The 25,926-nt window shown below is 40.0% G+C and overlaps 1 protein-coding gene across 1 annotated transcript; it reads left to right on the top strand.

Annotated features, from left to right (window-relative positions):
• The first annotated feature begins 5,337 nt into the window (after positions 1 to 5,337).
• On the top strand, positions 5,338 to 23,615 carry PTGFR (prostaglandin F receptor). The gene is made up of 2 exons (XM_009978254.2): positions 5,338 to 6,147; positions 23,310 to 23,615. Exons 1-2 carry the CDS (start codon positions 5,359 to 5,361, stop codon positions 23,613 to 23,615), a joined length of 1,095 nt encoding a protein of 364 aa, XP_009976556.1. The 5' UTR covers positions 5,338 to 5,358.
• Positions 23,616 to 25,926: the final 2,311 nt, after the last annotated feature.

The raw sequence follows: 25,926 nt of genomic DNA, 5'->3' as shown, positions 1-25,926 counted from the left end.
ATGCTTTTAAGAAAGCTTTGTTTGTTAAATTTATATGAGCTTCCAAATGTTTAAAAATTGCTGACATCCTTTATTGAACTCTTATTGCCCTTTTAGTATACCCATCATCACCTTCCATATTATTGACCTAATTTTCTGCCTACATTTTCCAGACATGAGGTGTAATTAATTTCTAAAGGAAAATTAGCCTAGAACAGTCTTAACTGTTTCCTAAAATATTATGAATTGACCTTCACTTATATGTGATTTAAAATCACAATCTGTTTGAAAATCTGCTGTAAAACCAAGTTAACAACCTCCAAACAGACATGTAACTTATTCCTCATTTTCTACTAATGAGAATAATAATTAATGCCACTAAAAATACAAGAAAAACTAGTAATGCAGGTGTTCTTAAGGAGTGACTCAGACTTTCAGGACTGTAATTTTTCATGTCCATGTTTCTGCTCTCTGCCTGTTGCTAGCTTCAGAACAAGGCAAGCCTCTGCCCAGCTTACCTCTTGAAACTCATCGTTTGCATTTATTTCATTTTTTAACTCAGCCAGACAATATTTATAATAGTGTGCATGCATCAAAAACCATACAATATTGCCTGATGTAAATTCCATCTACTCTAAACCTCCTTTCTCATCTTCATTTGAATATCCGCTTTTCCTTTTGAATACCTCATTCATATTGTACAGCTGGATCTTTGACAGAAGTTGCTCCATGGGGGTGGCAGGGTTAACACTAACTTCAGAGGAGAAGGAAGTCTTGAAGGACTGCTAGTTTATAAGTGGAAGGCAGTAACTCTAACCCTGCATGCCAATGGGGGCTGTAGGACTTGCTGTCAATGTCTGTGACTTCAGAAATCTTTTTTATCTTAAACAATTACAGGCTGAACAATGTGGCATTTAGCCGAAGGATTTTCACTGACAGTTTTATTTGGCTGAGGTGCCCAAATCTGAGCCTATTTTATTAATTTCCATCTATAGTTATTTTGATTTACTACTTTTGTCTCCCAAATATGAAGACTTTTATATCACTGATATTTCACTAAATTTGATTAGTTGCAAAGATGACATTTACTGTTGTCATGCACAAAGAAAAAAAAGTTCCCAATGTTTTGCAGCACGAACTGCGAATAATGTAAAAAAGTCTGTAACAGCTGCCATTGAGGGCGGCAGAAGAAATTTAAGACAAGATGACAAAAGAGGAAGAGATCTTCTGTTATTTGCCTTCTACCACCTTTGATACTGCTACTGAAATGTCTACCTGTTTATTTACTTCAAAGTTGTCTGGAGTTGGTCTTTAGTGAAAAATTAGTGCAGCACTTGAGTATGCTTCTGGATTTGTAGCAGGAGGCTTTGAGGATTTGATTATTGTGCACTTCATTTGCCAACCAGCAACATACTTCCCTATCCAGAAGAGGTTTTTTACATTTTCCTCCCACTGTTTGGACTTCGATAACCAATGAATGGATTGCAATTGTCACAGCACATGGAGACGCAGACTGCCTATTTATCTCTGCATATACATTGTACTAATGCTTCTGAATTTAAGCTCATTGAACATAAGCTGATTACTCATGCAGTTTGAAACTTGGGGCAAAAAGAGTATTTATCTTCTTGATTCTCTAAGTATCCAGGAGTCCAGGGTTTTACAACAAACACAGGGTCCAAAACACATTCAGAAATGCTGAAGTCAGTGAGCAAAGCCAACAGCAATACTTCAGTTCTTCGGTCTTTTGCAGCCTCTGAACAGCCAGAGCACACAGAGCCTCTAAGCAACACTCCCATGTGACTCTTGCACCTATAGGTTTTGTTTTCGGCCACAGAAGGGACTCTATCAAGCCCTGCTCCGTATTGGTTTATTGGCAAACTGTTGATGAGAAGAAGAGCTACTGCCCTGATGAAGACAACATTAATCCTTGCTCTGCCTTCTTACAGCTCTGGCTCAGGCCTACGACTTGTGAAGGGACTGCTACTCCTGTCAAACCAGTGATTCCCCAGCCTGGACACACAGCAGAGGCTGCAATGTGGCACCTTTGGTCACTCCCCCTGTTTTGATTAGTAATAGGAAATGAAGAAAGTTGATAGTCATTGTGAAAAGCTTAGTTCTGCTGGCATCATTGCCAGTTTTCACTCCTCTAACACCTTCTGAAGTCACCTTCCTACTTAACCATAACCCTGCAAAACCACCTCATTCCACAGAAGCCACTATTTCAGCCATTCTTGTCTCAGGAGCACACGAAGGTGTACAGGGCTGATCCGCAGGCATATCTGTCCTGCTTATGCAGGTGCTTAACTTGCCTGCTGCAAAGCAGCCGGCTCACAGCACAAAACTCTTCCTTACTCTAACCACTTTTTTACAAGCACACTGAAACATCTTTCTTGAGGTTTTTCTGTTCTTCTCTCTGGCTCAATCTACCTGATAATGGTGTTTTAACTTCTGCCTCCCAGACGGCAGAGTCTTGGAGTACCAATTTCATTGCTTCTTTTCAAACAGATTTGTCTCCATCTCAGGAGTGATGGGTGAAGAAATCTGGGTAAGAAAGGCACAGTGCAAGCTGTTTGTAGTTTGAGATCTCCATCTCCATTTATTTCTGGGCAGGGAAACGTAAAATAAACTCTTTTCCTCTGCACTTTAATGGGCAATAATGTATCTTGAGATGTTTCTATATTTTATTGTTGTCTTAAAAAAAGAATTTCTGGGAATTTATAGGTCCCAATCAGACCAAAATGACCATTTTTTTTCTCACTGTATTGTAAGATGCCAAAATCTGACAAGAGTTTTCAGGAAGAAGGTCATCGCCTGGTGCTTTTAACTGTTTATGTGTGTAACTTGAGCTACTATCTGAAAGAATGGATTTAGCTGGCCTGTGTTACCTCACTGCTGGACTAGGGAGAGAGAAATTGTATCTGTAGTACTCAAGACATAAAGGTAAGCAAAAACCATAACATGTTTGAGAATTTTAATTTTTATTTTATATTTTGACCTTGCTTTTATATTTTGGCTTATTTCTGTACTAAGAAATTTTAATAAAAAATCCCATTCAGGTCTGTTTGGAGGTGCTGGACATCGATGGATAAGAGAACTCAAAAGTTATCTATAACTTCAAGTTGTAACAGCCTGAGTATGTGATGGGAAACAAAGAATCCTTGGATCTCTAGCCTTATCCATAGCATCATCCTCATCTCCCTGTGTTCTCGTCATATCGCTTCACTGGAGAAACAGTTCAAGGCGCACCATTAGCTCTATGCAGTCCGGTAGGTGCAAGGGGCATGCGCCAAGTGATGTGCACAGCTGCATCCGTGGCAGTATCCTGGGGGTTATCCCTTCCTGAGCTCCCTGTGCACGGGTGAAGGGGGTGGTAGGGCAGAAGCACATGGAAAGCCAAGGGACAAAGTAGGGGCTGAAGACAGATGTGGTCTCTTGGTTGCCCCATGAGCTGCTACTGACGTGGCTGCAGTACGATGGGCAAGAACTCATCCCGCCTGGCTGGGGGGGCAGTGTGATGGGACGAGGCAGACTGGCCCCCCTTGCCGGAGACTCTGCACCCCGGCACGGCAAGGCAGGAGGCTCTGCGCTGCTGTGCGAGGGACGAGCTCCGTGCTCCCGCGTCGGGGGAAGGCCTGCGCTCAGGGTTCCCACCTTCTCGGGTCAGAGCCGGGAGCCTCGGGGCTGCCCGAATTGTCCCGCAGCCCCCTCCAGGAGGGCCGGACAAAGCGCCGCCGGGGCGAGGTGGGGGGGCAGGTGCCGCGTTCCCGGGCGCACTCGGAGCCCGCTGGCCGCCCCGCACGGCGCGGGGCAGGAGGGATGCAGGGGGTCGCAGAGACCCCGGCGGCGCGACAGCATCGCCCTCGCGAAGAGACGGCGCCGGGCAGCGCGACCGCACCGCCGCTGGAGGGTGGCCGGGCCGGGGGCGGCGGGCGGGGGGGGAGGGCGGGAGGCAGGCGGAGGGAGGGCGGGAGGCGGGCGGTGCCGGGCGGGCGGGGGGGCGGCGGCGGGCCCGGCGGCGGCAGCGGCCGGCGGGACACCGCGCTGCGCCGCCGCGCCTCTCCTCGGCGCCGCGGAGCGAAGCGGAGGTGAGCGGCGACGGGTCGGGTCCAGGGAGGGGAAGCAGCGGTGCGCGCCGGCGGGGCTGGGCGCTGGGAGGCGCGCGGGGTGCGAAGGAGCGGGGCCGCTGCGCGGAGCCCGGCGGGTCGGGACCGGTACCGGCAGCAGGCGGTGGCACTTGTGCCCGGCGGCACCGGTGCCCGGCGTGACGGGCTCGCCCCGCCCCCGACAGCGGCGGCGGCGGCGCGCACTTAAGGGCGCTGCTGGCGGCGAAGGAGCGCTGCGGGCGGGAGCGCCGGGGCCTCGTGTCCGCTCCCCGCTTCACCCGGCGCTGCCCGCGCGGCCGCGCAGGTTCGCTCCGCTCGCGGCTGCCGCGCTGCAGCGGAAGGGAAGGGGAGGCAAGGCAGGGTGCCCCGGGTGGGGAGTCTGCCCGCCGCGCTCCCGTTCGGCATTCCTGAACGACAGAAACCCCTTCGGCCCGGCAATGCCGGTGTCTGACCTAGCGCAGAAACTCGGAGACTGGAGCGCCTCTTCGCAGTATGCGCCGTTAAAGCCTGCGCTGTTTTCTGCATGGGAAGTTTTTGCCAGCAGGAATGTCCCGGGAGTAGAGATGGGAGATAAAGTGTAAAGTAACTCTCGGAATTGGCTTCTGCATAAGGCAGCGTCTAAAATACAAGTTCGCGCTTCAGTGAAGGAACTGGGGAGTTGGAGACTTCAGTATTGGTTACGTTAAAGCTTTAAAACATTGAATGGTGAGAGGAGAATTATTTGGAAGATGTTAGAACATTGTTTTGAAAATAAATGCTAAACAGTGAGAAGAAAAATAGAGTGTGATTATCATCTCAAAACATTCTGGTTTGAGTATTTCACTCAAATGGTTGGGCTGATAAGTACTTTCATTCTAGGAGCATGTTGCAAAAAACATTTGTTTATATATGTAGATTAACCACCACTATGTTGTGTTTGGTTTCTCTGGTTATATATACATGAACGTTAATTATTTTATACTTTATTTTGTATATCTTATATACGCTGAGACTAGAGTGATGCTGTACACTACATCTGCATTGTATAATGCATACAGATAATTGTTTTCTCTTGTGACTGCTGCGCATAAAATGTGATGCCATATCATATCACTCAGAAAACCAGTAAATTAGATTTGTACCACAGGCTAATATTATGGAATTTCTGCTTCAAATGTCATTTGAACAGTGGTGTGCCTTTTACAGTGTGTGTGTATTTGTTTTCAACATTGCAGATGCCTTTTGATTGCAAGACTGCCGAGATGTTTTGAGGGCTGCCTCTTGTTTCCTAACCATGAACAGTTCAAAATCACCAGGGCTGGCTGGATTTGGAATCTTAAAAAACACAACCTGCCACACGGAGAAGAAGATTTCAGTTTTCTTTTCAATAATCTTCATGACAGTGGGAATTTTGTCCAACAGTCTTGCAATAGCAATTCTCATGAAGGCGTATCAGAGATTCAGACAGAAATCGAAAGCCTCCTTTTTGCTTCTTGCTAGTGGTTTGGTCATCACAGATCTCTTTGGCCACCTCATCAATGGAGCCATTGCAGTGTTTGTGTATGCATCGGATAAAGACTGGATTCGATTTAACCAGTCCAACATTCTTTGCAGCGTTTTTGGCATCTGCATGGTTTTCTTTGGTTTGTGCCCACTCTTCCTGGGCAGTGTGATGGCTGTTGAACGGTGCATTGGAGTCACTAAGCCGATATTTCACTCTACAAAAATGACTTCTAAGCATGTGAAAATGATGTTGACTATGGTATGTCTGTTTGCTGTTCTTATAGCTTTGCTGCCTATTCTTAGGTTTAGAGCCTATCAAATTCAAGCATCGAGGACCTGGTGCTTCTATAAAACAGAACATGTTGAGGACTGGGAAGACAGATTTTATCTCTTACTTTTTTCTTGCCTTGGGTTTCTGGCCCTTGCTATTTCACTCTTGTGCAATGCTGTCACAGGAATTACCCTCTTAAGAGTCAAATTTAAAAGTCAACAAAGACAAGGCAGATCTCATCATTTTGAAATGATCATTCAGCTCTTGGCTATAATGTGTGTTTCTTGCATTTGCTGGAGTCCATTCCTGGTAAGAGCCCAATGTGTTTGCCAATTTTTAATGCGCTTCACTGTATGAAACTTATACTTTTTTTACCTCCAGGTTTTAAGGTGCTTTAGCTGTGATAACAGCTCCGTTCACTCTTCAATGTATTCATTTTACAGCATATTGCCCATAATGAATGTACCTATGCATATATAACAAAACCGGTAATTATTCTCCACTTCTGATCATAAGCAAAATAGATTGAGTAAGCAAAATGTATAGGGACTGTGAGGGCTTTATTTCCAGTGCTGCAAAGCAGACAGTGGTAGCAGAAAAGTAGCTAGAATAAATCAGAGCAAATATTGAGCTTGTCCAAAAATTCAGTGAAATCTTGGAGTGGCAAGTCAGTTTAGTTTGTATAATATAATTTTTATTTATGGTGGTCTGTTCGTTGTTGTTGTTGTTACAGTTTACTGCTACTTGTGAACTGTGGTATGGAAGATAACAGCTAAGAATGTAAAAATTCTCCACTCCATTAGCAGAGTATTAAAGGCTTTGCTTTAGAGTCATGTTAAAAAAACATGGTTGGCGGTGGGTTAAAACGAAAATTTGGTCTAGATCTGACTAATCTGGGTTTGTAATGTGGAGGGATGGATAGCAAAGCTGCTCTGTGCCGTTGCTGTGCTTTCTCAGCTGTCCTGGCTGTAACTTTGGACCTCTTACTGGTAACTGCTGTGACTCTTCTGAAGCAGTAAGTGTTGCTCATGTCAGTGTGTGCTCTGTCAGAAAGCAGGGTTAAAGGAAGCAAAATTATTATATGGGAAGGAATTCAACAGCTCCTCTTGTATGATGGCCTTATAAAGCTGATATTAACTGTGACTCTACCTGACTGAAGAAAATTTATATTTTAATAGGGTGAGAGAGGTTGTCACACGTAACATGAAATATTCATTTGTTTCTAGAAACAAGGTCCCATAGTTTTCCTCTGATACGGATGAGGAATTTCGGATTGAGTTTACAAATATAGAAATTTAAATCTGAGATCTGAATCAGATCCAGCTATATCTCGTCTACTCACTGCCTATGGTATAGTATGGAGTTACCTGGACTAGTTCTACATTAGATGCTGATAGTAGCCTAGCTGCAGCAGTTAGATATACCTGGCAGGTGGCATTTAATTAATCTGGTGTCACAGACTTCAAGGAGAGAGCCTGGGTATAAATCTCTGCGTCACTGAAATGCACAAAAACTCTTTCACTTTTATTCAACGCGCACAAAATTTTCCCCTGCTTCTCTATTGATTTTCTGGACTTGCTCTACAGCGTGGTTTAAATTCATGTTGGTATTTGTCAGTGTCCTGACTGTAGTGTATAGCATAGACAAAGTCAACAGAGGAGTATACTAAACTTTTGTAGTGAACTTTCTTCCAGTTACTTCCAGACACACAGTCACCTCCTGAAATTTGACTGGGGCAAGCCACAGAATGGTTTTCAAGAAAAGGACCTCAAATAATTGTTTTAAATTTTCATGAAAAAACAGTATATTATCCTCTGGTGACATTTATTTTCAGATAAAATAGCGATTCTTATACGTAGGAAGTAATTTGATTTTTAAAAAGCCCTTGGGTGTCAAAAAAAATATAGACTTTTTCAATTCAAAAGAGATATTTCATTTATTCAATATATGAAGGAACACTAAATTGTAACTACTGTGGTGTTTTTTTCGGTGTTGGTAATTTTATTATGCCCTTCTCTTTTTATTAATTATAAAAATATTTTTAATATCTTGTCAATCTTTAATGAAATCACAACACTACTTTTGTTCAAGTATTTTACTTCATCTAAGTTTTAGTCGACAATGAATTATTATTCCAGCTGCAAAAATTTTTTTCAGAGACCAGTGAAATTGGTTTATTTTGCACTTGGTAGTTTTGGGGAATGTGTTGCGAAGGGAGGTGATACAGAAGCAGTTCTGGTTCAGTGGGTGCAAATCTGCCAGTGCTCTCTGTGTGTTCTGGGGTCACAATGCTTTCCTTCTGAAATCTCTTTTGAAATGAGATTAGCCAAATTACCACCAAAATTAGCCTGGTAGTATGGAAAATAGTTCTGCAATATGGACAAATTTATGTTAGAAATGAGAAGTTTAAAACCCCCAAATGTTACGTAAGGTAGGATTTAGTTCTTGAAACAAAGTTTGAAGGAAGTCAATAATTAGTGTTTTAGGTGCGATAGTCTGGGAAATACAACGAGACAGGTTCCTTGGTAGGTGTTACCTTTCTTAGCAATAGCTCTAATATAGCTCTCTTTAATAGCTCTAATCCTAATAAGGATCAGAGTTGACATCAAAGTTAATTGTCTGAATTACTAATTTTTTATTTTGATAGCATTCAGTTCACTGAATACAAAGAGAATTATAAGCAGAGCGTTAATTTATCAAGCTTTATTGGACTGCAGTGGAGCACACAGATGCAGTGGAATAAAGCTTTGCCAGGAACATACTGCTAAAAGTGCTACAATGAAGAGTTCCCGGGTTTATCAAGGCGTATGATTTGTACTGAGTTGCTGGTTCAAGTCTACTCGTCTGATTTATCTGAAACCTCTCAGGACTTTTAATCTTTGAAATTAATCATTTAGATTCTGTAATTTAATCAGCACATACCAAAATAAGTATTTCTTGAAATAAATATTGAGCAGGTGTTCATAGGTGAAATTATTCGACAAAGTAGCTAAATACATGCTTATTTTGTATTCATTTGCTTGTTTTTCCCAAAGCGAAATCTAGGATTCAGTGTCAGTCTTTGAATTGTGAATTTTACCCATCTCAAAGAACATACAGAACAAAAAGTTACGTGAGAGTGAATTGCCTCTCTGTATACCAGAGTGATCAGAAACCAAACAGACCTTTGGAAGAGAAAGAGGAGGAAGGTGATGCGGTTTATGCCGCATGTGGTTTGCAGATACAAGCATCTGCGTTTATTTGGTGTGATTCTCCATCTGATAGGGAGTTTGCTTTGTTTATTTTTCTTCTGTTTTTAATCTAGTCGGGTGTTATGTCAGTTGTGATACGTGCACGGCTACCAAAATCAACTCTATCCCGTACTGTAACCCAACTACATATTTACTTTGCTATTAGATTTTTTTTTTTTTTCCAAGTGGAGTTGTATATTGAGTCACTGTCCTGTGCTAATATCACTTGTAGATGATATTAGAGGCACCAGATCCTGGGTTGTCCTTTATGGTATCTAGTGTGGAACTGAACTTGTCTTCTGCATCTGCCCAGTGGTAGTTAACTTGTTTTGGTGCCTTTATATATCTGTGTGTATGTGTATATATATATAACATCTAATATTATATATAATAATATATAATATTATAATCAGTCATCACTTCTATTTTAAGACTCCTGGAGATCTGGAGCATTTTTCAGAAGCAGAGCCCATGGCATGGCTCCTGTGGAGCTCTATCTGGGGCTGTTGGACAGGGTCTTCCTTCTGATTTCTTTTCTTCTTTCTGATTTTTTTCCTGAAGATCCATCTCAAATGTTCCTAAAAAATGAACAGCTTTTTCAAGTTTTCTGCTGTTATGTGGGAATCTTTCCTTAATGGACTACCAAAATAAGGGAAACTCCCTGCTTCTTCCTTTATGGGGAAACATTTATCTCCTTTTGAAGAGTTGAGAGCCGGAGGGAATTGACAAAAAAAGCAACAAGTGAAATTCATGAGTTTTCAGATAGTCTATGTAGTCAATGATTTACAGAGGCACGTTTGTTCTGACAGTCCAAATAATTTTGCTTTGTGATGGGTAATTCCAGGAAAATATATTCTGAAGATAGTAACATCAACTTCTCTATGTAGTTAGTCATCTTTTTTTCATCCTTGCCAGAGTTTTAGCCTTTTGCTAGGAATATGTGAATTTTGTTGGATAAATTTTGTTCCCTAGGGTTTGGATTCCCAAAGCAAATAGTTAGGCTGGAGCATTTTGTGACAAGCCTCTCTGATGAAATAGATTGTTACATAAAGCTGGTTTTTGGCTGTGACTTGACGTCTGGCCTGTCATGAAAAGACCTTAGTTTTGGAGATATGTTCGTATGAGCAAATTCTGACTTCAGTACGTTAAATTCTGTGGGGCTCAAGGGATAAACATACTTTAAATTTTGGTTTTGGAGTAGCAAAGTGAACTCCCTGTAACTATGGACAGGAGGGGTTTATTTCAGAGTGAATTTGTCTATGGGAACATATTATGATATTGAGAAATGTCTAATCTTTTTCATGTGCGGAACATAGCCTGAGAAAAATACTTCTACATTTAAATTATTCTTGTTAAGATCTTTTTTCCATGAAGTTATCTGATGACTTTCATTCCAGTTTTACCTCCCCTCTACTGTGGAAAATAGCCGCTCCTTCTGTTTGTTTGTTTTGTGTTGTGTTTTTTTTTTTCTAAAAGAACACAGCTATTTATTTCATATGATTAAATCATTTCTTATTCAGTTGCTTTTTTTACTGCCTAGATTAATTTCTAGCAGTCTCTTCTTGAGTCACGTCTTCTCTTTCAAATTTGTTATGCTAATTGCATCCCTCTGAACTTGTTCTGACTGCTTGTCTCCTGACTGTCTCATGCAATGGGGCTTGATGGTTGGTTTTGGTGCACCTGGGGCTGCATTTAGCTTACAGTTTGCTGAATCACTCCAACCTAGAAGCTCCCAGAGCTGGCCTGAGTGGTCCTCAGTGAATACGTTGCTAGAGGTGGCAAGAAGGACAGTGCAGTGCTAACGGGGGTGCTCTCAGTGCAATACCTTTACCCCGGCCCACCTCACTCTGGGTGCTCCACCAGGTATTTCGGGTGCTGAGACAGGCTTATGGTTGGTATGTGCTGAAGGAGGTCAGCGGGTTGCGGGTTTTACACTAACTAAGTTCTAGGCCATGTAGTTGAATACAGTATAAGGTACTTTCTTGTACGAGACAGTCCCTCTGTGCCTCTCATTTTAGTATTTCTGTATGTGTAGTCATGTATATACTTGCACAGTGACACTTTGCCAGGAGTTAATTAATATCCCTGTTACCCTTGAAGTATCTCCCTCCGTTCCTGTTTTCTGTATTCTTTAACAAGCTGGCAGTTTAAATATCTTTTATACTACCTTATGCTTATATGTGCAATGGGCATCATTTATATGAGCTCATCGCTTTATTGATGTTGTTTGTATGCCTTCAAATATTGTTGGTTGTGCTGTCCCTACAACAAAATAGTTACTTTAAAATTTGTCCCTTCTCTTGTGCTCTCTGGCTGATGATGTTCATAATTGAAAAATGCAGCTGAGGAGAAGCAGACACAAGATGTCCCAAGATGCAGGTCCACGCTTTGCCAGTGAGACCTTTGTCGCCATGTACAGTACCGCCAGCCCAGATCTCAGGGGTGGCTGCTCTGCTGAAGCGTCTGCTTTTACAGACCCACTGGCAAACTACTAGTTGTTAGCCAAAGTGCATCCTCTGTGAGCTCCTGGTGCCTGCATAGGCACCGTCAGTAAGAAGAGTGATCTTTTCTTTTGAAAAAGAATAAATTAGGCTTTCCAGGCATTTTTCCAAATTTCCAAGCATCTGTTTCTGAAGACTGAAGGAGAAACTCTTAACATGTTTCGCCAACCTTGCAGCTTTGAATGCTATTGTAAAAGATTTTTTAGAAGATAATCAATGATAATTACTATGTTTGTGCTGCCTTTTGTCATTGAATTCTTGTCATATTTTGCTAGAACTGTTGCCTGTTCACCCCATACAAAGACAGGATGTGTTGTCAGAGTAAAGAAGATGTGGTAGGAGTTGGGTCTGGGCTCCGCTTGACTCCTTGTTTGCAGCAGGCTGATGGCCACAGGAGACGTGACCTGCTGTGGGACCTCTGTGGCAATACCCCTTGGAATTGTTGTTGCATTTCTTGGGCTGGGTGCAAGTCCATCGCAGGAGCCCACTTCTGCCACAACAGTTTTAGTGAATGAACCAGTTTCACAGGAAAAGGAGGAAAGGTTTTTGCTAGCAAAAAAAAAAAAAAAAAAGATCTTAGTAGATCTTTATCTCTATTCCAAAGCATCGATACAGTAGTGGTTGTTGTCAACTGGAGGTTGTTATTTCTCTTCCAGGCTTTGCTGTGTCAGAAGAGGTCAGATTAGGAGCAACTGAGCTGCTCCCTGAGTTCCTCTGGAAATTAAAAAATAAAAAAAATTTCCTATGAGTTTGCTTGTCTTTCAAGCTACATTAGGAAAAGGGCTCTCGCTCTCCCTCATATTGTGGTCTTTTAATTGCTTGCTGAGTTTCTCAATATATCTGTTAACACTGTGCAAATTCAATTACTATTCTTGCTTGAGGTCTTCTGAATGAGCTTCTAATACTCAAGGTTAAATTGCAGAAATGTTAGTGTCATTGCTAATATTGTGAGCCAAAAGAGATTTTTGGAACAAATAGCTGATTTTAGGGGTTAAGATGAAAGAGAATGCTCATTTTGATTGAAGTTTTTGATAGTCTCAAGACATGTGTCTTTTTAGTTGAGTTTCCTATGGAATAAGGTTTAAGCAGCAACTCAGACAGTTTGAGTGTGCTTTTGTATGTCACCATGAAAATACTCTATGGAAAGAAATTGTAGGTGTTTGCAGAGAAAGAATAACAAAGTTTAATACAATGCATTTAAAAATTCCATCCATTTATTCAGATGTGTTTTTGTGATACTAGAAACCCTTGGATAGATGTTCATGCCTTTTTTTTGGTATTGATTTTAGAGATCTTTCTTTTATTTTGGATTCTTAAGAGGCATAGGTGGCAAATTTCCACCAGGTTAGATGAGAAATAGAATGAATATCATTTTAGAGTGTACCCACCTAAAATGATACTGAATTTCAAAGGTACTGTTTCAGTGTTCAGAATTGTCTGTTCCTATTTTCAACTTTTACAGTTTGTAGAGCTCGTACAGGCCTTAGCCCTTCTGAGAAATATGAATCATTTAAAAAAACATGTTTTTAAGTGTGGGCCAGGCTGTAGTTTATCATAGAGTGCTTAGAAACTCTATGTTAATTGTGGCTATATTTGTGATTCAAGTGCTTATCTCCCTCTACAGAAGTCATGGCATTTAGCAGCTGATATAGATACTCTCTCAACAGGAAAGAAGTTCTGGAGAAGAAATGGACAGTGGTCAGCATATTGTCTTACCCTAGTGACAGGAACCAGGGAAAGAAGAAGAGCTGAGATTAACAGAGGCTTTTGGGGAAGCATAATTTTAGTTTTTGTTATCTATGTTTACTTGTGCTGTTTGGAAAAACTTACGTAAAGCCTTTCTCTGAAAATACAGTGCCATCAGAATGCAACGAGGTTGGTTTGTTTTGGAGAGAAAAAGTAGGGAAAGCAGGTTTCCAGTCATGTGAGAACATTGCATTTCCAAAACAACCCAGTCCTGTTTTTCTTTCAAAAATGCTTGCCACTCAATCTTTAAATTTGTGTTATATATACAGAATTAAACCATAAGGATCTGTAAATTCCAGCACAATATTTCATTCCAAATAGATGTTAATGACTTTCATGGAAATTTTTTTTTTTTTTATTTTGAAGGTGTCATCTCAAAAAATCAAATTCTGAAAACTTCGGCTGGATAAATTTCTATTCAAAATCTCCCCTTGTTTATTCAGGTGATGAAGTTTTTGGATTCTGTGCTTGAAGCCAATTTGATATACATTCCAGTTTTGTTTGATAAAAGTGGATTCTTTCTAATTCCTAGATATTACACTTATTCAGGCCTTTCTTGCTTGAAAATATCATACACTGCATAGCCATTTTTGGAAAATGTCATACACGGCATAACCATTTTTGGATGGTTATTTTAGGAAAGCTCTTTTTCCTGACTATCTGAAGTCTTTAAATGGTATTAAACTTGTTGCTGAAAAGTCTCTGGGACAAATACACTCACATGGAACAACTGCAGAAACTCCTCCATCCTCACCAGGTTTAACATCGCAGACATCAGTGTGTGATACATGTTTGTATGTTCTGTGAGATATTTATTATGTTATTATGGTGCTAATTCATGATCTTAAGTTTCCCATGGTGTTTATAAACGTTTCTAGCAACAGTTATTTGTCTTAATAGCAGTGTAGAATCAGTTCATGTCTGAGAGCTCACATTATTTGGATCCTTTTCTGGGAAATATGCTGTTTAGCTTTAAAGCAGAGCAATAATTTTTATTTTGTGTGCTTTTAAGGCTTAATTTTCACATTTAAATATTCAGAAATTGCTGAATTGCAGCTGGTTACTTGGGTTACAAGCTCCATGAGGAAGGAAGGTGCCTGTTTATTGCGTGCATGAACAGGAGCATGGTCCCGTCGTGGGCTCTGTGTGTGTACAAAAATGCTAACAGTCAGGTAGCGGAACGTTGCAGAAAAGGTTTACACCAGGAGTTACGGTGAAGTTTTAGTAAGTGTGACTCATTCTTTCAGATTCGTTCTCATATCGGATGAGGCGAAATTGCTGAGCGGCTGAACGAACCTGATCGGTTTTGTAGGCAATGTATACCTGTCTCCTGCTGAAGGATTGCTCTTACCGGCTCCAGGCAGAGCAGGGAGTGGAGAGCACCTCATGAGCTTACTTTTAGCTCCTCTTTTTAATGAGTCATGTGAGGACCTCATTCAGAGATGCGTGCCAAAAGGTGTGTTTGAATGACATCGGAGTTGTGTTTCTGCACGGTTTCCTGAAGAAGGCTGAAGATGAGCCTGTGTGTGAGGGATGTCCTGAACTGAGGTTTTTAAGACAGTTAGACCTTAATACTAAACTCACAGAAACCAAAGGTTACTTTGTCATTGGGGAAATGGAAGTTAATGACTCATCTCCAGCCAGTCCTCTGCTTGCGCTGTCGTGGACGTGTGTGCTGGCAGCTGCCCTGGGTGGCTCGGACCCTGTGTACGTTGGCTGTGCCTGGGCTGCACGGCTGCCCCAAATTATGGGAGTGAGGGAGCATGTGAAAAATGTAGTGAGTCTGCCCATGAGAAACCTCATCACTCATGTCGCGACCAACGTCAGGACATGAGGATGTGGAGAGGAAGACTCTGGTGCTGGGGGACACACCGTGTTCCCCTCTACCTCACTGCGTGGAACAATGTTAAAACAAAAGGTGAGGTGGGAAGGGAGGTGAGGATCTGCGTGAGTGATAGCAATTTGTTTTAGGATTTACAGCTGATCCATTCATAGCTTCTTAGTGTACTTCTCCAGAATGATATGTAGAATAAGTCACTTTAATAAAGATGATTTTTTTAAAAAATAACATGAAAGGAACATATCACATCTTCTTTTACCTCTTGCCAGATTTGCAAATACTGCGCACCGAGTCATTAGGTGACTATGACTCCAATCAGTCTTTAAAAAGTTTTCGTTTTCCTCCATTGTGTATGTTGCAATTAAAAAAATAGCTGGGTAAGAACTGACAGATCCTGCATTCTCTATAGAAGAAAATTTTCTTACTCTCAAAGATGTAAGTGGAAGATTTGCCTCTGGTTGCTGAATCTATATAGTATCTTTCCTCAGGCATGTAAATACTGTGGAGGATGACTTTAGTAATAAAGCAGCATGAATGTGGTGATGTTTGAAAAGACAGTTCACTTCTAAGCTATTGATTTGATCTTGTGCATAACGGTAATTAAATGCAGAATTCATTCTATAATTTTAGACTTTTGAAGCTCCTTTTTCCTTCAGGTTGTCCATGTATTTGCCTTTTTTTTTTTTTTTTCCTTCTGTATTCAGACAGTTCTTCTCTTCTTCCTCAGTATTATGTGTTATTTGTCATTCTTTGTTTGGATATTTGTAGGATATCAGCGAGAGAAGTTCTGTTATTCCTAAATCAGTGAGAATATTTGTTTAACCAATAAAAATGTGATTGTTTTCCAAATGAGTTTGAAAACCTAAAAAAGCAAAGCAATAAAAAAAAAAGTAATAGGACATTTCCAGGTTTGAAATTTTACCCAACTGCTCCTAAAGGAAGAATGAATGGATCCTGACCTTAAATACTTACACATGTAGTCTGTAAATACTTATTTGATTTGATTGTTTTTCTCAGGATGATCCTTATTACTCAGTATTAGAAATACCATATTGTTTTCTGGTCCCAGTACGTCCTGTAAAATTTCTCTCAGCATTTCTGGGTAAAGAATATTTTAATTTTATCTGTAAAATTAATTTTTTTGTACAAGAGATTTTTGTTATAGGCCTTGTGTTAGGCAGCAATATATTCCTCACTCTATGGAAGCAGGCTTTCTTGTAGCTCTAAGACATGTAGCTCAGGAAACAGCATGTTTATTTGACTTTGATACAGACACTGTGTCTTTTCATTATGAAATGAGTAGTCTACTGTTTTCAGCACTAAACTCTTCTCTGTCCGTATCTGTTCTGCTTTCCTTTCAAGTGACTTGATCAATTAGGCTGTGAGAGTAATTATATTGCTAGTTGCACCAAAGTATTTCTAATTTTGAGAGGTGGAAAGGAAAGAAGGAAAAAAGGCTGCCAATCCAAGACAGAGATATCTGTATTCTTTCAGAGAAACAAAGAGAGGTGACCTGGAATGCTTCATTCAAGTCCATCCTGAATTTATGTTACTGCAAACCAGATACAAATAGGAAGCATCTAATGGGAAAGTTGACAGAAAAACTTCACTTTCAGTTAATGTTTGTAAGTTTATGCACACAAAGAAATCCTCTTCTCTGTGAGGCTTACTTCATAATTGCATTCCTGCCTTACATAGATTGTGATAATGCCAAAGGCAGATAATAAAATTTTAATACTCAGTATAATGTCATGACACTCTAAATTATTTTTTTTTTTAGCAAATTTGACAAATTCTTCTATACAGAAAAAATCCTATTTCAAATGATGTTTCTACATGTTTGTTCTGAAAGCACATTGCCATAGATAAATATTTTGCATAAAGCTGTAAAAAACACAGACGATGAAGATGCTACACTTTAATGGCAAAGCAATGGAGTGCAATAGGCTTCGAGTCCTCTGCAGACCTCACCCGCAGAGCCTTCACGGAATGTCATGGCTGCGGTGTTGGGTATGTGCTGCTGTACTGCAGTCCTTTCTTTGGCGTTCGGTTGATGTGAGGTCTGCCCTGCCAATTTGGAGGGGTGTCTGCACGTGCTGTTTCCAGGCACAGGAGAAAAGGCGCGTGTATCCTGAATGGTCCCGTTTTCATGAGGCAGCAGCATCGGCTGTGAGAAATTGCCTGGTCACGGAATCAGCTGTGTCTGAGAAAGGAATAGGAGAAACGTCTTTCATTTGCTTCGTATAAAATGTCGTGTCTTCCTCTTTTCTCTGTGCTTTTTGACTTTTATCACAGTAGTAGTGCTTTGGGAACACCTCTGAACTCTGAGTGCCTTTAGCTTTACAATGCTTCCAAAAGGTTTACGCAGCTCTGTTTTAAGGAGGGTAAATACGGAGCACATGGAGGCTAAATAAACTTCTACAAAACTTTTTTTGCAACGTCAGCTACCTTTGGCCATCACAATCTTTTCTCTCTATTTCTCATTTGGGTTCTGTGTTCCCCAAGAGAGACTGTGACCCTGAGAGGGGAAATTTTTTCTCAGACTAACTGCCTTTAACAGGGTAAGTAGAATCGCATGTTTATGGATGCATATCATGGCAGGTAGTAGTTGCCATCCTTGATTTACTTGGTTTGGACTAAAAATTGGTTTCAGGAGGTAGACACAGATATTTCCCCAACTGAATATTTAGCCAGTAGATCCACTGTTAATTTTTAGTGGCATTATTATTTTTTTACAGAAGTGTACATGAGAGAAACAGGAGACTGCCTTATTTTGCTGCTACTTGTCAAGAGCTGATCCTGCAAAACTTTACACATATCCCCTTAAAAGTACCCTCTGGACCTTAACGTGGAGGAAAACTTGCTAGTGCATTTTGTCTCCTCCAATTCCTTTTTAAACACCCTTTTTTTTTTTTTTTTTAAATAAAATTACTATGTTTTCTTAAAATCTACTTGATAGGCCAAATGATCATCTGGTATATAGAAACTGTAGATATAGTTCATGTTTTTCCCTTAGAAAGAGAAAGGAAAACATTAGGAGAAAACGTGTTGCAGATCTATAACATAAAAAGCATTATGTGGCATAAGTAGTACAGTGTGTGTACTAACATTTTGATTGCAGAAATGGTTAGCTACATTTTTTTCTTGGAAGCCCTTGCTTTTAAACTGATTTATATAGAATCAAATAAAAAATAAAATGTAATATACTCAACTTTATTGCAACAAATGCTTGTTTTATATACTGCAATGTCTGTATAGCAATGATATAAGCAATTTGCTGTCAGTGTTTCTTTTCTAATGACTGTTCTTAAAAGATATAAAGTGGTACATAAAATGTAAAGATAGATACATTTTGATTTTTCTCTCTCTCTCTTGCATATTTTTTCTTAAAATCTGTGTTTATAGAATACTACAAAGCAGCATCTTCTACTCAGCTCTTGCCTATAGCAGACTGCAACTTCTTTGTAGCACGTATGAACAATAGAAGTTCCAAAAACTTTTGGAAATTCAAAATAATTCTTTATTCTTTGTTTCTATGCAGTGGGACATAGTCAGTAGAATACCGTCTTGAGTCCTGTGTGGTTTAGGAGAAGGGAGATATGCACCTCTGGGTTCAGCATAGACATCAGTGACAAAATATAAGTACTCCTCAAATACAGAAAAAAAACACGGACATTCTTCCATTAATGGAAATTCTCAGAACTGATTGTAATGCAATCCAAAGGAAGAGGAAGAGGTTTGGGAGGGTCTGCAAGGTTCCCGCTGGGAAATGGAGCCTGAAGGCTGAGCTACAGAGGAAGAGAATTTCTGATATTTGTTTGCACATAAAGAAATTGGCCTGTCTGCTCTGCTTTCCATGTTGCTCTTTTGGTGACTGGTGTTTATCCAGTTTCCTGAAGTCAAGGATAGAACCTGGATTTAGAGCCTATGTGCTGAAATGCATCGAAGCAGTATTAGGGTTTGCCTTATTTCCTAGCAAGCTGTAAAGTCTGCTTCTTGTTTTGACTGGCTGTCCTTGAGTACTAACAGGAATGTGACTAAGCAGCACTGCCATTTAGCTTATTAGTTGTTCTCATATAATTGAGATCCAATTGGAAGGGAAATTAAAGACATGTTGTTTATATTTGGAGAGTGGCATGAAGCTTTGGAGCAGTTTTTTTTCAGTGTGTTGCACTGAGCTTTGTTCCTAAGGGAAATGGCAATTCTCTGCTGTTATCTGTTAGATGCAAAATTGTAGGAGTCAGCAATTTCAAAACGTTTTTAAAGCTTTTCCATCAGACTCTGGATCTTGCAAAGTGAGCTTTGGTTTTAGTGAAGCCTAAAATTGGGCAAAAAGGATGGCGAAGGTTTTGCTTGACACAAATTTGGTTTCTTTGTATTTATTTTCAGAGACAGGGAATTCTCAGATCTTTCCTTAAACCAACAAGGACTAATATGAGTCAGAGTAACTTTGTATCTTACAAGCACACAGCTTTAGTTTAAAAAGTAATTTTTACAGTTACACTTTTATACTTTCCTAAAGAAAGTTTGAACTGCATTGGTTACGTCATGCAATACTTTCATTGTTTTGCAAACCAGAGAGACATACTACAGCTGTGTCAATATAAACATTGTATAACACAGCAAAGTGCTACTTGGATTTTACTTTTCTAAATATATTAGAAAATGTCATGAATTACATTTATTATTTACCAGCTGGGTGTTATTTTTTTGAGTCATACTGCTGAATCTGCATTAATATTAAATTCAGTTGTAGAGATCAAAGGCAACCAGATATGATGCAATCCTGTTGCCTCTTCCTGCTTCCCCACTTGTATACTGATGGCTACAGAGAACCGAATTCCTTCGTCGTACTAACCTGATGGACCTACATGAAAAGAGAAAAAAAAGTCAGTCTTTGAATTGGTTTCTTGACTTTGAAGTAGTTGTTGAACAATATTAGTCAAATAAGAAGAAAAGAAGTGTCCTTTCAGTGAAATCCTCTATTAAACAGCTGGTAGTGTCTTACGTATTTTTATAGTTTATGATTTCAAAAGGACTGTGGAAGAGTATTTTAATAATTTAAATGTAAATAAAAAATTTAAATGAAAACATTATAGAAATAATAATTTATATTGACCTTGCTCCATTCTACCTCTATTCAGCTGGAGTTTAGGGTCTTCTCAAAATCATCAGATGACTTTTTAGAAAGGCTCCAGCAGCCAGGACATGGTCTCCTCTTTTCCCTCTCTTTGCATGCAGTTGGCTTCAGTTGTCTGTAGTTTTCTTCCCTCAGAGACGTGGAAGAGCTCCCAAAGCAGTGCAGGCTCTATGGAGGAGTGAGAAGCTATTTCACTTCATACCCAGAGACAATGTGATGGTGACATGTCCGTCACTACCGCTGCTCTGCCACAAGTATTTTAGAATAAAAATGCTTAGGAATCTCTCATGTTTGGGTTTGAACTGAGATTCTCTGTCTTAGTCCAGGCCTATGCAGAAATCTCAGCCTTTTAGAACTTCAAAAAGTTTGTTTTACATTGGTTTTAGTGATACAAGAAATGATTTTTTTTTTTTTATTATTTCAGTATAACACTCCTAAGTGTAATATGAATAATATGGCTAGATAATTCTTATTTTATGAAACAGAATTTGTGGATAATCTAGATTTTATCTTATTATTTCCAATGCAGAGATTCACAACTGAGTTGCTTAAACATTTTGCTATGTACATAAGCTGTACTTGCTACTTGTGAGTTCAGATATATTATTTTTTTTAATATCCAGTATTCAGAAGAGGCAACTTAATTGTTCTGGATGAAGCTTCTCTGAGTATCAGAATCCATAAAATTATGTATCAGATTTCCTTGTTGTCCTAATTTACTTTATGTAAATCTGTAATCAAACCAGAGGTACTTTATGTTGATCCAGGAAGTTGAACAGCAAACGAAAGGATTCACTTAGAGGTGATTACTACTAAATGGAAAGGAATCTCACAAGTTTGCTAGATAATGTGAGAAAATAATACAGTTTTACAAAGTCTGTATGGCGCTACTTTTTCTGCGTGGCAACATCTGCTGCCTCCTCTTCTGGGCAGGAAATCCATTGGATTTGGCATTTATTAGCTTTGCAGAATGTGAGAGAAGAACAACAAATCAAATTTTGAAGCACCTCCAGAAGCAGATTGGGAAGCTGTGTATCTCTATTAAGTTAAACATAGGATATGTTGGAGAAGGACATTGGTCTATGAGCTCTGTTGTGCTGTCATCCACTGCCCAGTCCTACTTGCATGAGTAAGGAGTTCTCTCTCTGAGTTTGGCTTGTGGTGTTGGACATTTAATAAATAAAATGTAGGACTGTCCTGAAAAAGCATCCCGTGCAGAAGCCAAAGGAGTTGTCCAAGTTTGGGTGGGCTGCTGATGTCAGAGTGGAATGTGCACAACAGTTGTGGGGTGAAAAGCAGATTCAGAGAACTGACTTGGAAGTATTTGTGTTGGCCCAGTGCTCAGACATTCCTCCTCCTCCTCGCACTGGTTCCCAGCTGTGCTTCTGTCAGTCTTACCAGCTTCCTTAGGAATGTTCCTAGGGGCTCTCTTCGTGGCTCCCATAGATGTCCGTACAGAAACACTTGATCAGATACTTAATCAAGCAAGTACAGTCTCCTTTTACGCATTCACTCTGTTCCACTCAAGTTTATACTCAGATGTGGTGACTTGCAAGCTATAGGTAGGGCCCAGGAATACGGAGAAGCATTTTAAAAGGAGTAAAATAGGTTTGATGGAATCTTGAGCAGTAGTTTTCTCGATTTAGTATTATTTTTTAGGTTGTAGGGTCGTTTTTATTATTTTTTTTTCCTTACAATGTATCTTTATGAAAATACAACCCTCTGCACTCGGACAGACTGACCTGATGTCTCACCACCCAATAAATCAGTGTACCCATAGCATCCTGTTTCTTAGTGAGGTAACTGTATCACTTTAAAGGCTTTGGAACTGAAAACCTTACAGTGTTTCATCTTTCTACCAAAAAAGTCTTCATGTGCTTTTAACATTAATAATAGAGAGAAATAATTTACTGTCCTCTGGCAGATTCCTGGCTTTGCAGAGTCAGGCTTTCTTCACACAGGAACTCAGGTTACAAAAGCTCAGTGGCAGAAGGCTGGCAGAAGGCAGGAGCCCCAGCAGCCTGTGTGCCCCTGGGGATGCTGTCTCAAAGCCTGGGTTGCAGCTCGGCAAAGCAGGGATGTCAGTCATGACTTGATGGGCTGGTGTAGCTCTTGAGTATCTGTGGCATCCAATTATTATTACCCAGCTGGCTTGAATTGAAACTGAATGTAATTAACTAATTAACTAAGGTTGAGACCCTGCTTACAAAAGGCGGGCCATTTCCTCCTGGCTGTGGAAGATGCAATGGCATCCTTAGAGCTGCAGCCCAGGCTGGTGAGCAACAGGTATCCTCTGGCAGAAGCGGTCCTGCTGAGCTGGACTGGAAGACTAATGCCTTCACCCATGTGAAACTATTGGCTTGGGCAGTGTTGTTGCTGGTAGAGGTCTGTCCATATGCAGCACCTGCATAGGTGAATGAAACCCTCTGTGTCTCTATTGGCAAGAGGAGGGGTGTCAGTGGCCTTTGTCACCATGGCTTAAATTTTCCTAGAAACCTCTAAACCCTCTGGTGTCAATAAATCATGTTCTGTTGAAGCTTAAAATCTTCTTGATGAAATCAAGGTGCTATATTTTTTATGCAGACTTTTATTTGGAAAATGTGAAAAAGTAAATACCTCCTTAAAAGTGTTCTGATCTACCAGTGGCCTCTATCCTTGAAAAAAAATCATCCCTGGAACAGTCTTGGCATGCTTTGTTAGCTCAAATTCTGGATGAGTTTTTATTCCTTACTTGATTCAGTCTGGTTTTGGAGGGTATTCTCTGGCTGGTTGCTTTCCTCTGCTCAAGGTTCAGCAGAAGTCATTCAGCAGAGACGCATGGACCTCTATGTAAAATTTTAGAGCGTTTCTAGGATTTTAAATGTTACATGCCTGAAAGTATTTACTTTGCAACTGAGAAGTATTGATGCTGTGAAGGTGTGCAGATTAGAGATGATATTGAAACAGTTTCACTCATACACATGCTGTCTTGTTGTATTTTTCTGATGCATAATTTTAAAATGTTCCATTTTCAGGTGACAATGGCCAGAATAGGGATAAATGAGAGTCGTTCAATGGACACCTGTGAAACAATACTTTTCGCTCTCCGAATGGCAACATGGAATCAGATTTTAGATCCCTGGGTGTACATCCTTCTCCGGAAAGCTGTGCTTAAAAACCTGTACAAGATCACGAGGGGATGCTGTGGCATGCACATCGTAAACTTACACATGTGGGAACTCAGCTCCATCAAGAATTCTTTGAAGGTTGCAGCAATATCTGAATCACCAGTAAGTTCCAAACAAATAAACCTACAGCCACTTAGCTCTATGGGACAATAGAGTTAAACATGGTATATGAAGAGATGATGGAAGCAACGGTCATACATGGGCAATACCTTAAAATGAATTCCAAGGCTCAGTGGTTTGGCATTTGTTTTAAATTGTGAGTGGATTGCTCTTGTTGCTTACCGGTTTGATATTGCTACTCCAAAAGACACACTTGAATGTTTTAAGTCATTTTAGAATACATTGCTTCCAAAACTGGTAGTAGAATGATAAATCATTCTCTATTTCTCTATTCCAGCCCCTAAAGTGAACAGGGTTCCTTATAACACTCCCCACCAAATGCTTTACCTTAGCAGGCTTCTTAAGGACACCTGCAAGTGTGAAAGTGATTTCCAAGGTGTTTTTTAAAAGGGGTAGATTTTATCTACCACTGATAACCCCAAATCCTTTGCAGAGTCACTGTTTCCTGGGTGAAGTCCACCATCCTTTCCATGTGGGAATTCTTTGCTTCTAGCCTTTGAATTTTCGAATAGGATGTATAAAAGACATTTTGCTTGTGCCCAGCTTATTAAATGATCTAGTTTACCTGGTTCATTGAGTTGACCTCTTAATTAGTTACTATTCCATGAATTTTTGGTAGAGCTGCAAACTTCATCAGTGTAAGTGTTCCTTTCAAATCACTGATAGAACATGAGGTTCCCTGTGTGAACACAGAGGCAGATCAGCTCAGCTTGCTTACAGTTACATTTGTAGATCTATCAGTGAGTTTTTAGTACTTTCAACACATTTTGTTGAAATTAACAGACATAAAGCTGTGGTTAGTCTCTGAAAGAGTAGTTAGTAGGATTTTTTTCCCCCCAAACTGAAGGAATTTTCCTGAAGAGTTCTCCTAATGCATGCACTGAAGTGCTCACGAGGCACATCTGCTTTGTTTGTGAAAGGTCACACATGGCTCCCATGAAAAATGTGTGTGACCAAATGAGCACCTCTGCAGGGAACTGCACTGGGAGCGTGGCTGTGCTTGGGAAAGCAAACAGCACGCTTAGCTGTTGCAGGGTCTGCGTCTGAAGAGCTGAGGGCATTCGCTATAATTGAAGGTACCAGAAAGTTTGCAGGACTTTCCACAGGAGGCCCTTCACCTTTAATGCTGCTAAAATAAGCTTTGGTTTTTGTGGGTGTAATTTGTTCAGAAACAAAAATGAGAGTATCAGAGCCTTTGTAGCAGAGGGATTGTTTTAAGATAGACACATCTAATATTATTTTTACCTACTTAACTTCTAATAACTGCGTTAGTGAACTGTTGGTGTATTCAGACAGAGTAGTTAAAAGCTGATTCACAAAGAAGACAGTCTGAGGAACCAAAACTATTCACAAACTACAAATTTATGTTGTATACGAGAATAGTTAAAGTCAGAAAATAAAAAAACCACCAAAGGTTTAAATATTTCATTTTTTTGTTTTAAAAGCTATTTCCTTTTTGTTTTAAAAAGGTTGAAAAATAGATGGGTTAAATAACCCTGTAATGAAATGAAATGGCTTTGTTTACCCTAAAGAATTTCTGTATGTGATTTATTTCCTCAGTCACAGAGCTGATAAACCGTGGACAGATTTGATACTGGTATAAACTCTGCAGTGTTGTGTCACGTGAGTTCTGTTGAAATCTGGATGTGTTCAGTCAGTGCTGAGTTTGGCTTTTTCGTTTCATACAATGTGATCCCAATGTATCTGTTGACATAAATTATTTGTTCTTTATGGAAGATAGTTGTTTTAGCAGCTGCAAAAAATGTTAGTCCATAAATTGTTGAGATATTTGATTGGTGAATGAAGCTCATCAGTGTTCCATTTTGTTATGTGAATAAATGTAGCTTGTGTAGTTCATACTGGTCGACTTGTAAAACAAACAAACAAAAGTTTATATGTATATGTGATTTCTTATATTTTCTGTACCGATACACATTGTATGTAAGTTGCAAAGCCTCATTAAAATTATCTAATTGTATCTTGAGAGTTATGATGTTTTTGCATAAGAAAAGAGATCTGAAGTTGCAAAAAATGATCCTTATGACAAAACCCCTCACACTGGATTTAAGCCAATCACTGCCATTCACACATGTGACAGCAGTTGTGAAGGTAGAGAGGAGGATTGTGAGAATTCAAATAGGAAATGCCAGTGTTCATACACTTCATTGTCACATGAGCAGCCCAGTGCAGTTGATGCTTTAAGGCAGGCAAGCTCAAGTTCTGATGATCCATGCCTAGAAAATAAAAATAAAAGTGTAGCTGAGGGAGACCGGCGTTTGAAATTAAAGCGTTTTTATCCAAATATCTGCCAACATGTTACACAGGCTCCTGATTAGTTTCACAT

The sequence above is a fragment of the Tauraco erythrolophus genome, chromosome 10 (assembly GCF_009769465.1).
Source record: "Tauraco erythrolophus isolate bTauEry1 chromosome 10, bTauEry1.pri, whole genome shotgun sequence".
Classification (NCBI taxonomy): Eukaryota; Metazoa; Chordata; class Aves; order Musophagiformes; family Musophagidae; genus Tauraco; species Tauraco erythrolophus.
The sequence above is the reverse complement of the archived record's forward strand: the minus strand, read 5'-3'. Positions and strand labels throughout refer to the sequence as shown.

Bases quoted from the DNA above. Each gene is read 5' to 3' on its own strand.
- PTGFR (XM_009978254.2), top strand. From the start codon at position 5,359: ATGAACAGTTCAAAATCACCAGGGCTGGCTGGATTTGGAATCTTAAAA. The intron at 6,148-23,309 runs GTAAGAGCCCAA...TTCCATTTTCAG, and splicing joins TTTGCTGGAGTCCATTCCTG to GTGACAATGGCCAGAATAGG.